This window comes from Dermochelys coriacea, chromosome 15 (assembly GCF_009764565.3).
Source record: "Dermochelys coriacea isolate rDerCor1 chromosome 15, rDerCor1.pri.v4, whole genome shotgun sequence".
In the NCBI taxonomy this organism is placed as follows: Eukaryota; Metazoa; Chordata; order Testudines; family Dermochelyidae; genus Dermochelys; species Dermochelys coriacea.
The window spans coordinates 24,938,010-24,952,078 of NC_050082.1; the positions used below are offsets into that span (position 1 = coordinate 24,938,010).

General features: G+C 44.1%; 1 protein-coding gene across 28 annotated transcripts in view; it reads left to right on the forward strand.

Moving 5' to 3' along the window:
• Nucleotides 1-14,069, forward strand: part of PITPNM2 (phosphatidylinositol transfer protein membrane associated 2) — a 215,354-nt gene that overhangs the window by 89,597 nt on the left and 111,688 nt on the right. For 25 of the 28 annotated variants that reach the window (XM_038373112.2, XM_038373119.2, XM_038373117.2 and 22 more), the window contains one exon: nucleotides 13,553-13,726. The exons of 1 other annotated variant lie outside the window; for it this stretch is intronic. In XM_038373112.2, coding sequence (XP_038229040.1) covers nucleotides 13,649-13,726 — 78 coding nt within the window. In that variant the 5' untranslated portion in view covers nucleotides 13,553-13,648. Of the gene's footprint in view, nucleotides 1-13,552; nucleotides 13,727-14,069 lie in introns of those variants that run through there. 2 more of the 28 variants (XM_043498349.1, XM_043498341.1) reach the window with 2 other exon arrangements.

A 14,069-nucleotide genomic window follows, 5' to 3' on the forward strand; every position in this document is an offset into this window, starting at 1 on the left:
GCAGGCAGGCCTTCCTGTGAGTCAGGCTGGGAGGCATAAAGGCTTGGGGTCTCACAAGACATGTGATCATGTCACCTGAACTGGAATCCATCTTTAATTTTGGTGCTTTTCCACTGAGAAGGAGTGGTGGGAACCCAGAGGGACAAAGGATTCCTGCCTTATGCAAAAGATATATAAGTGGAACAGAACAAGGAGGGCAGCCATCATGAGGAATCCCCTAGCTACCACCTGAGCTGGAATGAGGGCTGTATCGGGGAAAGGATTGTGACCAGACTAGGAAGGTAGTCCAGCTCCAGTCTAAAAGAAACGTATTGAAACATCTCTAAGGGTGAGATTTTATCTGTATTCAATTTTTATTACTGTACTAGAATTAGACTGGCGTGTTTTATTTTATTTTGCTTGGTAATTCACTTTGTTCTGTCTGTTACTATTTGGAACCACTTAAATCCTACTTTCTGTATTTAATAAAATCACTTTTTACTTAACCCAGAGTATGTATTAATACTTGGAGGGGCAAACAGCTGTGTATATCTCTCTATCAGTGTTCTAGAGAGCGAACAATTTGAGTTTACCCTGTATAAACTTTATACAGGGTAAAACTGATTGATTTTGGGGTTTACACCCCATTGGGAGTTGGGCATCTGAGTGTTAAAGACGGAAATATTTCTGTAAGCTGCTTTCAGTTAAGCCTACAGCTGTTAGGGGACGTGGTTCAGACCTTGGTCTGGGTTTGCAGCAGGCTAAAGGTTCTGGCTCAAACTAGGCAGGGTGCTGGAGTCTTAAACTGCCAGGGCAGGAAAGCAGGAGCAGTAGTAATCTTGGCACATCAGGTGACAGCTCCCATGGGGTTTCTATGATCCAACCTGTCACACACACATTTGAGGGGCACAGGCACTTCCTCTGATTCGTGGTGGGACAGAATCACTACCAATTCATGGTCTTCCTGTTTGGTCTGTCCACTGCCCCCAGAGTGTTTATGAAATGCATGATGGTGGTAGCAGCCTACCTCAGCTGGCGGGGAGTCCAGATTTTTCCCTATCTTGACGATTGGCTGGTCAAGGGCCCCTCGCAGTCGCAGGTGAGGGATTGTGTGGCACTCTTCCTGTCCATGTGCACCGCCTTGGGCCTGTTGATAAACAGCACCAAACCCACGTTAGTCCCGGTCCAATGCATAGAGTTTATCAGGGCGGTCCTGGATGCAGCGTCGGCCACAGCCTCTCTCCCACCAGACAGATTCAAGACCCTGACAGGTCTCATCGACTTGGTCTCAAAGTTCTCGGTGAGAACAGCCAGGGTTTGCGTGCAGCTCTTGGGTCACATGTTGGCATGCACATACATGGTCCGACACGCCAAACTCAGGATGAGGCCCCTCCAACTCTGGTTGGCCTCGAAGTTCTCCCAGGCCACTGACAGAATGGACAAGGTTCTCACCATGCCGGACTCTGTGATCACCTCCCTACAGTGGTGGTCCACCTCAAACAACATGCTCCAAGGAGTCCCGTTCAGGGACAGGGCCCCGTCGTTGGAGCTGGCATCCGGCGTGTTGGACCTGTGTTGGGGGGCCCCTGTGGGGAACTTTCAGACCCAAGACCTGTGGTTGGCCCAAGACCTGACCCTACATATAAACATCAAGGAACTCAGGGCGGTGTGGCTAGTGTGTATGGCCTTCCAATCTCACCTGGAGGGCAAGGTAGTCGGGGTCCTCGTGGACAACATGGCCTCGATGTTCTATATCAACAGGCAAGGTGGGGCCCAATCCTCTGCCCTCTGCCACGAAGCCTTCAGGCTGTGGGACTTCTGTATAGCCCATGACATTCACCTGAAGGCCTTCTACCTACCGGGCACCCGGAACGAGAGAGCGGATCGCTTGAGCAGGGTCTTTTCCTCGTAACATGATTGGTCCCTCCCCCCAAAAGTGGCCCACTGGCTCTTCCAAACTCCCCAAGTGGACCTATTTGTGACTCGGCAGAACCGTCAATGTCCCCGGTTCTGCTCCGGGGGGGTCTCGGGAGGGGCACTATCTCTGATGCCTTTATCCTGTCCTGGTCAGGCTGGCTTCTCTATGCCTTTCCCCCGTTCCCTCTAATCAGCAGGGTCCTGGAGAAGATAAAGACAGACAAGACCTGGGTCATCCTGATTGCCCCTGTGTGACCCAGGCAACATTGATACGGGACCCTCATGGGCCTGCCGGTTGCTCCGCCATGGCCATTGCCGCTCTGCCCAGACCTGCTCTCTGAGGACCAGGGTCGCCTCCTCCATCCCAACCTATCGGTTCTTCATCTCACGGTGTGGCTGCTCACTGGTTAGGCAGAGAGGAGAGGAAGTGCTCAGAATAGGTTCAGCATGTCGTCCTTGAAAGTAGACGGCCCTCCACTCGCCGTGCTTATTTGGCAAAGTGGTCCCATTTTTCTAGATGGGCGGCGGACCACGGTGTCTCTCCCGTGACCACCCTGATCAAGCTTATTCTTGACTACCTCCTCCACCTGAGAACCCAGGGCCTAGTGCCTTCATCAGTCAAGGTGCACCTGGCAGCCATATTGGCCTTCCATCCGCCGGTGCAGGGGCACACGGTATTTTCCCATGCTATGATTGGCCGGTTCCTCAAGGGGTTGGACCATCTTTTTCTGTATTCTAGATCCCTGGTCCTGCAGTGGGGCTTAAACCTGGTGTTGGCTTGTCTCACGGGGCCCCTGTTTGAACCACTGGCCATGTGCTCCTGGTCTCACCTCTCATGGAAGATGGCCTTCCTGGTTGCAATCATGTCGGCCAGGCGAGTTGCGGAGCTCAGGGCCCTGACCTCTGAGCCGCCGTACACGGTTTTTCATAAAGATAAGCTCTGCCCACGCTCTGCATTCCTCCCGAAAGTGGTCTCCACTTACCACATGGATCAGGACATTTTTCTACCGGTCCTCTGCCCCAAGCCCCATATGTCCAGAGAAGAGCGCTGTCTCCACATGCTCGATGTGCGACAGATTCTGGCTTTCTACCTCGAGCGGACCAAGCCATTTAGAAAGTCCTCGCAAGTATTCGTTGCCTTGGCCGAGCACGTGAGGGGCCAGCCGATTTCCACTCAACAGCTTTCCAATTGGATCACTTCATGCATCCGTTCCTGTTATGAGCTGGCGGGTGTCCCCCCGCCACCCATTGTGAGGGCACACTCGACTCGAGCGCAAGCCTTATCGGCTGCCTTTGTTGCCCATGTCCCCATCCAGGACATCTGTAGGGCCACCACATGGTCTTCAATACACATGTTCACCTCGCACTATGTGATCGTCTCCCAAACTAGGGATGACGCCGGGTTCGGCAGGGCTGTCCTCCATCCTGGGAACTTGAGAACTCCTACCCACCTCTAACAGATATAGCTTGGAATCACGTATTGTGGAATACACATGAGCAATCACTCGAAGAAGAAAAGACAGTTACCTTTTTTGTAACTGGTGTTTTTTGAGATGTGTTGCTCATGTCAATTCCTCATCCCGCCCTCCTTCCCCTCTGTCAGAGTTGTCTGGCAAGAAGGAACTGAGGGTGAGGGGAACGCGCAACTCCCTTTATACTGCGCCAGGCAGGCGCCACTCCAGCGGTCGTGGGGGGCGCTCCCCCCGTATGGGTACTGCTAGGGGAAAAACTTCCAGCACTGGTGCACGTGGCGACCATGCACACCTATTGTGGAATAGAGCAACGCATCTCGAAGAACACCAGTTACGGAAAAGGCAACTCTCTTTTTTCATATGAATTAACGAGTAGAGTCAGACGAGGCTCCCCCACAGAATTTGGCTGTTTCTCACAGCCAAAAAAAAAAAAGTGGTTCTTTTTTATGATGGTGGGATCACTAACGTGTTAGTGTGTTAATGGAGACAAGGCACCAGTAATTCTGATGGTGCAGTAGCTAGGTGATGTCAATCACATAGGGTAGTATGGGTATGGCATTGAGCTCACTAGCTATGTCATGGTAAAAACTACAGGTGCCTTGTCTCCACTAGGGTTTTACAGCGGAATGGCTACTGCATGTGAGTTATCTCGCAGTAAATCACATCTTTGTCTGGTAGTGAAGACAAAGCCTTCACTGGCCCAAAGGGCACTGGCTAAACACGATCCTACACGGTCTCTTCCTAAACTCCTTCAAGAGGCTCCCACAAAAGCTCTTTGACTTGAAACGTGTAGGAGCTATAGATTCTTCCATAGCCATCTTAGGGGATGTCTTCATAGCAGCTCGGATGTGCAATTCCAAGTGCAGGCAGACAGCTCAAGCTAGTGCCTAAAAATAGCAGTGTGACTGTGGAGGTATGGACAGCAGCTCGGGCTAGGGGGGTCAGCAGGATTGTAGTAGGGCAGCTGGTTCGAGGTCACACTGCTATTGTGAGGTGTTAGCTCAAGCAGAGCTAATACATGTTTGCCTGCCTTCATAGGGAAATACACTAGCAGCTGTTGTGCTGCCATACCCAAAGTCAGAAAAGCCATTGCTAAGCATTCTTGGCCAGACTTCACACCTCCCTAGGTGCTGCTCACAAATTGCACAGGCTTCCAGATGGCAGTTTTTTAACAATCCACAGTCATTGCATTTACAATGGAACAGATGCAAAAACGCCCCCCTCTTCTGCGTCCCTTCAGGTTTGCGATGTCTATTTACAGCAACCCCCTGCAGTTACCATTCTCTTAATGCTGCTCATATTTATTTTTGTATCCAGTTATTTTTAGTAATGGGAAGTGGGTGAGGAACAATACCGAGAGAGTGGGGTCTGCATAGTTCTCTTCAGCAGAGCTGAGCCTGGAAGAGACTGACTAGAGTCACTCTGCTGCAAGCCTTCCATCAGGGTGCTCATGACATTTTTGTGACTGTTGCTTAAAATGTGCATCAAATAAAGATTTTTTGGAAGCATTTGTCATTTCATCTCAGATGTGTTCCTTTTTATATCCATTTTTTCTAAACAGCAGCAGAGGGGGAATTATAGCTTATTTTATTTTTTTTTCCCCTAAACTGATCCATGACTTCACTATTCATAGCAGGTTTTCTATGTCTCTCTATTTCATTTTTTCATAACCTCCAGGCACGGCGTAACCGTAAACGTTAATTTTCCAACTACCATTCGGCTAATGGACTTCCCTGCTATTAAATCCCCTTGGAGTTAGAATGCCAAAAGCTGAACTGAGCACTTTGGGGAGCTCACACAGTAGAATCATTAATACAATAGAAAGAAAGAAACGCAATATTCCTGTACCCAGATGTCGCAGGAATAGCATCAATGGAAATGGTTATAAGATACTGTATTGTAGCTTCATATTAAAAATGTTTCATGAATCATTTTTTGCTGCAAGCCAGTATTTGGCTGCCCAGTGAACTATAACAAGATTTAATAGCCACAGTGCAGTTGTATTGCGTTTGGACTGATTCCATCCTTCTGTTGTAATAAACGCTGGCTTTACAATGGACTCTTAAATTCTACAAGTGACGTCAAATTGCATCTAATAATGGAAAAAAAGATTAAGTACTGTAAACTCAGCTTTTTCTCTTAGTTTTCTTCAAGTCTTGCGTTGTCTTCTTGGTCTGTGTCCTCATCCAAGTGCACCATTATTTACACAGTGGTCTCCAAACTGGGGTGCACAAGATGATCCCAGGGGGTGCACGGCAGCAGGAGCGCCACTGGACAGCACGCCGCCATTTTTTTCTTCGGTGGCAGCTCTGCACGTCCACGGCTGGTGTTCCCCTCCGACAGCCTGCCTGTGGTAAGTTTTCCAGTCTTCTTCCGTCGGTGGTGTGCCTGCGACAGGTCTTCTGGTCTTTTTCCATCGGTGGCGCTTCTGTGGCAGGTCTTCCGGTCTTTACCCTGGGGGTGCGCGAGCCAAAAAGTTTGGAGACCACTGATCTACATGTTCGGTATCTGAGTGAATTTGTTCTGAGCTTTGCATCTTAATAGCATCACCTTCCACACATGCCCACACCTCCTTTTGTTTTTCTCTTTTATATGCCTGAAAGTGTGGGACTTATTGTACTGCAGGCAGGCACTCTGCAGCCTTTCCCTCTTGCAGCTCTTCTAGTGCACCTTAACTCATTCTTGCATTCAATACACCATTCCGGGGAGGTAATGGATTGTGCCAGATTGTGTGGTGAATCTGTGATGTGGGCAAATGTTGTATGGGGACCCAACTCATTTTTTACATGTGATCTAAAGCAAGTTTTGAAACTGAGGGTTTGTTTTAGTTTTTGGTTTTTTTTTTTGAAGGGACTTTATCAACCTGAATTGTTTGCAAACTAATTTCAAAAAATATAATTTGCTGAGACAGATCCCTTCAAACCAGCATGGTGTGAATTATACATGTTTAAAGGATTTTTCTGCTCCCTGATGTTTATATGGATATTTCCAGTTAATTAGTTTTTTTGCTATATAACTATATAGGAAAACTGAGACTATCTGTACAAAAAGTGCTGTCAAATGAACAAGGTGGACGAACTGAAGAAATGGAGAAAAATATTTTTCTCACTACTTTCAGGTAGTAGGTGTTGTTTATAACTATCCTAGTAGTCACAAAGTTATTGTGCAGAAATGTGGTGTTTTTTTCCAACGTCTAATGTGAAAGTTACATGAACAAATCTACTTGCTCCTGCTATCGTGTCACATGTTTTTAAAAATTGCACAATGTTCAATTTTTCTTCAGCAAACCCTTGTAAACAGTATTTTTCCCTGAACAAAGTAGCACTTAGTAAAATTAACTTTGGTCTTAGGACCCTTACACCATCTTTCTCAGCAGCGTTGGTATGTCTGTGTAGCACTTGTAGTGTTTGCAGTCTTGATAGAGTTGGGATGGGGTGAGGTACAGTCTGCCTTCCTGCTCACTCTCCCCTCAGGGACCTCTTACTGGATTGATAGAATTTTAAAAGAAAAACGATTTAGGGAACAGCTATTTGAAATGTGGTTGTTAGAATGAACATTCTAATGTAGTTGGGACAGACTTTTTTTGTGGTGGTGGTGGGAGGGGACACAGGAAACCATACACAAGCTAAAGAGGGGCTCAGAGCACAAGGAACATAGAATTTTTAAATGGTCTCTAGGTAACACCTTTACAAACGCCTTCAATATTATTTTGTTGATTTGTTTGTATTGCATATTACAATTGTTTCCTTGTTAACTAACATTAATTTCATAATTGTGTGAAGATATTTTGAGGAAAACTAATTGGTACTTGAGTTATGAACACTGATATTCTTAAATAGTTGGATCTTTGTGAGAGGGAGCTGTTTCGCAGGGAAGGGAGAGGGAAATTCAGTCACTCCCATTTCTTAACCTAAAAAGAAAAGGAGTACCGGTGGCACCTTAGAGACTAACAAATTTATTAGAGCATAAGCTTTCGTGAGCTACAGCTCACTTCATCGGATGCATCCGATGAAGTGAGCTGTAGCTCACGAAAGCTTATGCTCTAATAAATTTGTTAGTCTCTAAGGTGCCACCGGTACTCCTTTTCTTTTTGCGAATACAGACTAACACGGCTGCTACTCTGAAACCTATTTCTTAACCTAGTAAGTGAGTAGTATAGCCTAGTGGATAAGGCACTGTACTAGTACTCTGGAGACTTTGGTTGAGTTCCCAGCTCTGCTCCTGAGTGACTTGAATCAGTCACTTGCCCTCTGTGTGCCTCAGTTTCCCCATCTGTAAAATAGGGGTAATGATACTAACCATGTTTGTAAAGTGCTTTGAGTTCTACAGATGAAAAGTGCTATGTAAGAGCTAGGTGTTAATAGTAAATAATAAAATAAACATCTTGGGTGTACCTGTGTGTGTACATGTACACCTTTTAATTCTAACTGTGTGGGATAAAGCTCCTACCTGCAGCTAGAAAAAGCTATTTTTTATTGCTTTATGCTTTTAGGATTTTATTTCTCCCCTAACGAATGTGTTTAATATTAGTTTCAGCATGGGGCATCTCTATTGCTTCTGCTATTTAGCTCATTTCAGTCCTAGCTCAGCTCTGTGTTCTGCAGAGGCACCTCTCAGAAAATATTAGCTGATCAAAAATTAGTTGTTGAGGTGACAGCTGGGAGTACAGCCATAATGGGTATTTATAGTTTGAATTTACTGGACGATGATTGGTTTTTCCACATTGGACCCAACTGACAAGCTGAGCAGCCAGAAGATAGTTTAAAAAAAAATATATATATATTTTTTTTTTCGGTTATAATCTCAACCCAGACCTTTTAGGGTCATCCCTTCAGTTTGATCAGGGTTTGGCCTTCAGGATTTTTTATGTTTAAGTATCTGCCATTAATGGTCTCAGCACTCATTAGCTCTTATTCCCTAATTACAAGGTTTCAGTTGTCATCAGTCCTTCAGTAAAGCCCTTTTTCAGGCCCCGAAGCTTCATTTAATGCCAAGGAAGCTGTGGCAGTCTCATCTCAAACCTCTGGTGTCAAACAACCGATATGTGGGCTGGATTGAGGTGTTTAGATGCATCTGCTGATGGATTTGGATTCTGCTGAATCTAATCTTTTTTTCTTTTTAAATGGAAGTTTCTAAGCCTTTTGTTGTGAAGGAAACCTTTACAATCAGAACTCAATGAAGTGAGAGGGGGTGTCTTCAGAAATCCTGAAATTATAGTTCAGAGGTGGCACTGACTTGACTCATCTCAGTAGGGCATTAACTCTGAAGCCCAAGTATGATGCTTTAAAAGCCTGACTTTAAAATAATTGAAGTATAAAATTATGCGCCTGGCATATATGAAAATAGTTACCCCAGTTCTGTGTACAAAGGATAATGGCCTATATGAATAGCCAAATAGCAGTGGGCCTAAAAATGCCCTGTATCACTATTTCCCTCCACTGCACAGCTTTTTAATGTTACTAACATCCGATGAAGTGAGCTGTAGCTCACGAAAGCTTATGCTCAAATAAATTTGTTAGTCTCTAAGGTGCCGCATGTACTCCTTTTCTTTTTGCAAATACAGACTAACACGGCAGCTACTCTGAAACCTAACTAGCTTTGAGTTCCTCGGATTTTGGTGCCCTCCAGGAGCTTCAGGTACTCAGCGCCTTGAAAAATCAGGCCAACATACCTGAAGTTGAACAGCCAAAAGCCAGAGCCACTCTTGAAATGATGCCCTCAGTTGCAACCTAATGGCCATATTCCACATCTTTACACAAACCCCTACTTTTAGCAGTGGGGATTCAGCAGTGGATTGGGCTAGTCTATATATCTGTAGACCTGGCCCACAGACTATAAATAAACTTTCATTGGTCCCAATTCACAGACTATTGAGAGCCGTGCTCTAGAGCCCTATTCTGATCTCTCACTGGTGGTCACCCTTAAAAGCTTTGTTTTTGCTTTAGATAACATTACCTCTGTGCAGTATATGCAGCATTGACTATACTTGGTATTGGGAATACTGTAAATACCAAGGTCATGCTATCTGCTTATCTGTGACAATCAAAAAGTCTTTACAAGAACAGCTGCTGTCCATCAGTGTGAATCGGGAATAGCACTCCTGATTCAGTGCATTAACTCCCAATTTGCATGGATGTATCTCAGATCTGAATCTGGACAATATCCATATTTTATCCTTCCCAATACAATGTGTTTTCCTGGGTTGCCACTAAGTCAGACTGCAATGTTTGACACAGGTTGCTATTTTTCAGGTTAAAGTCAGCGCAGACTCCAAATTTTTCCAGAATTTTTAACTCACTGACTTAAAAATTTGCTTTATGTGTGCTGAGTGCTTGATGTCCTCCCTCAGGACCAAGTTGCTGATCCTAATCCTGGGTACATTGGCTGACTGGCACACACAGCTTGAGGTTGAAAATGAAATCTGGCATTTCAGCTCAGTTTCTTTCAGAAGATTAGTTGCTTCTTTAGACTATGTTTTGCGGAGGATGTATATGTAACGGCCATGGCAGGCTTCCTTAAGTTCAGGATGGGACCCAAGCAGTGGAACAGAGCCACAGGAAGAATTCAGAAAAGTACAGTTCAGATGGGTGGATCCTCTGGTCCTGCTCTTTTGTGGAGTGCTTGGTGGTTCTAGGCAACAGGAGACTTGTCAGTCTCATATTGGGCCAAACCAAAACCTTGGCTCCAAACGTACTGAACTTTTGGAAAGGCCAGACCTGGAGGGGAGCTTTGCAGTGAGGGCTCGCTGATATCTCTGAAAAATGGAGATGTGAGCTAGATCACTGCCCATTTCTGTAACCAAAACAGGCTATTCAAGGGGGGCCTGACACTCAAAGACCATATGCAAGTTGAGGCTGCTGGTGGCTGTGACTGTGTGTGTGGCCCTCAGGCCCCCCCTCCCTTTTTTTTTAAAGGATGCAGTAAAATAAACCATCTTGTGTCTTGGTTGCCTGAGTCTGTCTGAATTATTATTTATTACCCGTCTGGCACTGAATTATAAACACTTTTTCTTCATCCTGGTACCTGTTTCCTGCCATTTTATCGCTCCTAAGCTGCTCTTTTGTTTTATTCATCTCTTATAATCAACTGAAAAACCCTGTTTTTAACAAGCGAGCGAAGACAGGCAGGTGACGGATGCACCCAACATGCGTGTGACACCATTTCAAAGCATCTGAAAAAGATTTTAACTTAATTTTAAAAGATCAGTACGTAGACTGATCTGTTCCACCCCACACAAGCAGCCAAACATTGTTAAATCGCAGATGAACTCCTGTTTTAAAAGTTCGGATGCCAGCTTCTCCTTGGAAGGTCAGATCTGTTCTAATCTTGGGGGGAGGGTGTTGTTCAGGGCCTCTCTCTATTAAATATTATTGCTTTGTTCCATAACATTAATTAAAAGCCTTTTAAAATTATTCACACCCCATTCTGGAATGTTCTCCTAGTGGATTAGCCTGCCAGAGAAATTCTTTTGGTAGAGTGTACACACGTGTGTGTGTCGGGGGTTGTACTGACAGAACTGTTCCCCGCAGGGTCTGTCATGTCAGGGAAATTTTCCCTGGGGTTGCACTGACAGGAATAATAATAATAATAATTTTAAAGCAATAAAATGGCATGAAACAGAATTTAAAATTAAAAAAAATCATTTAAAATTCAGTGCCAGACAGATAATTATTCTGGGCAAGTCAGTAAGCAGTGAGATAGCTGTTTTATTACCTCCCCTTAATAATAATAATAAAAAAGACTTAGAGTCCCCATGTAAACACCCCAGCAACCTACCACCCCCATCCTGCTAACACTTACACAAGTGTGTTAAGTGTTAATATTCCCATTGCATAAACTCAAGCGTGTGTAGGTGTTTGCTGGATTAGGCCTAAACTTGCTTATACGAGAGTGCTTCTTGGCATGGCACAATGTGGTTTAAGCTCAAGACAGGAATGAGGAGGAACCTGGGTTCTGATGCTCATGTACTCTGTGATTTGGGCATATCATTTAGTATTGCCAAGCCTTATTTAATGTCAATATGCGGTGTAAGTGCCAAGTATTATTAGGGGCCCTCAGTGAGAGAGGTGGGAGAGTAACTCCATGCTCCCAGGCTTCCTGCCCTCTGCTTAATTCACTAGATCATGTGGCTTTTGTGGGATCACTATCACTTAAGCAAATTTTAGGATTTAATGTATTATCTGTATTAAGCTAGGCAGGCATCTTGCTATATAATGAGCTAGTGGACTAGTGGGTCAGTGCTAATGAGGCCAATTCAGTTAAGGTGGAAGTGGCCTATTCTCAACAGTTGACAGGAAGGGGTGACTATCAAGAGAGGGAAAACTACTTTTGTAGTGCTAACTAGGCCAGTGTAATCAAATGGATATCGGCTGTTTCTAACAGTTGACAAGAAGGTGTGAGCATCACAGAGGGAAAATTACTTTTTGTAGTGACCCATTACTACAAAAAGTAATTTTCCCTCTACTGATACTCAAACCTTCTTTTCAACTGTTGGAAATGGCCGACGTCTACCTTGATTGCATTGGCCCCATTAGCACTACAAATGTAATTTTCCCTCTCTTGGTAGTCACCCCTTCTTGTCAACTGTTGAGAATAGGCCACTTCCACCTTAATTGAATTGGCCTCGTTAGCACTGACCCCCCACTTGATAAGGCAACTCCCATCTTTTCACGTGCGCTCTCTCTCTCTATACACTGCTTCCTGTATTTTTCACTTCCTGCATCTGATGAAGTGGGTTTTAGCCCACGAAAGCTTATGCCCAAATAAATGTGTTAGTCTCTAAGGAGCCACAAGGACTCCTCATTGTTTTTGCTGTTTCAGACTAACATAGCTACCACTCTGAAACCTGTTACTTCTGTAAGCAGGTGTAAGATCCTGAAATTGCCCACCCTGTGAGTGAGTCATTAAACAATTTTTTCTCTGGTTTTCCGTTAGATGTTCTTTTATGAAAAAATATATATAATGTAACCAGATACAAAAATCTAGGTTAAAAGAACATTATTCAGGTTAGAAAGTCAATCGCTCAAAAGATTTAAGGTCCCCTGTGCAGCATTTTTTCTGCCTCCTTGTAAACACAATAAAGGGATTTTCCCTCTGTGTTTTGCAAGAATTATATTGGAACAGTTTCACTAAGCAGATGTGACAAGAGGCCTGTGTTCTTGCTGTAGAAGGAAACACATTTGGGGTTTATGTGCTGGGGAAACTGTTTTTCAAAATCATTTATTCTAGTGTCAATGTTATTCCGTAATGCTGCTGAGGTCGGTGTTATCTTGGATAATCTGCCCATGAGACTACTAGACAGATTTACACGTCTGACTGCCAAAGGGAGTTTTGCAGTCACGATTCACTGTTCTATGCTCCCTCCTCACTTCACCTTTCTTCTCTCCATTTCTATGTTTTGTACTGCTACACAGCCACCACCCCTTATCTGCCCTGTCCTGACAGCACTCCAAAGGTTGCTCTCGTAGCCCTCTGTATTGATCAGTCCTATTTTCTTTTAAATTGCACAGAAGCTGTGTATTGTAGGACTTCTTTTCTGGCTTGAAGTTTGATCTAATGCTGTTAACTTATGCTATGGGTGTGTAAGACAAGTTCTGCCATTGACTTCAATGGAGGGAGGATTTCATCCCTGAACTTCATTAGAGGGAAAAGAGAATGGATGCTGTTAATAATAATAATAGTGGGAAGAAAAATACGTTTTTACAGACCTCTTTGTTAGAGTCCAATTTAAGTTCTCCAACGTGGTGTTACCGAGGGTGAGGAAGTCTCGTAATTAGTCTCTTTTGTTAGCTGCAGAGCAACCACGTGAGAGGATAAGAAGATCTGACGTCTCTGAGTGGCTGCATCTCTGATGTGTCGCTGACATTGGAGAGAGACATTATTGTCCTACAACAAAAGCTTCACTTTTTCATTTTCAGCTGTGTCATATCTCAGCCATGGAGATGTGTTACATATATAAATCTGATTGATATGGTGGCAAAGGTCCCTAGGGCAATAGCTTTGAGGGTGTCCCCTATAGCACATAAAAATTCTTCTAAAAGAGTCTGTTCAGCTTTATACCAGTTCCAGAGTAACAATCAAGGGATTTTTCTTTCTTGTTTTAAGAAAAATGAATGTCTCTAAATGTAAAAATTTAATCTCCAATCAGTGCAGAAAATAATTGCATTGCTCTGCTTTTATTTCAGGGGTCCTCAATGCACTCACTTACTATTATTTAAGGCGCCTCTGCTAGAAATATCTGGATTGCATTTCTGAACTGACAAAAAGGCTTGGACTTCAAGATGCTTATAAAGGAATATCGTATTCCAATTCCAATGAGTGTGGAAGAGTATCGGATTGCCCAGCTGTACATGATACAGGTTAGTAATGGTTCAAAGAGACATACTGATAGGCCCAGACTGATTTACAAAAATGGTATTTTGGTCTTCACTTCCTGTGCAAAAAGTGATGTCTTGATGAAGAACATAATAACCTGGAGTTTCCGACAGACAGCTAACTTTTTTAAATGCAGTTTGGCTTTTAAAATATATTTGACCATCTTCTTTCAAGTTAAAGGCTGGATCCTGCTGTCCTTATACTGGCAAAACTTCCTCTCTTGAAAGAAGAATTGGAAGTAAACAGATCTAGTACAAATTTGGGAAGTATCACACCTTGGGTAGGTTATTCCTATGTAGGAAGGCACTGACCTTAATTTTTATGTGG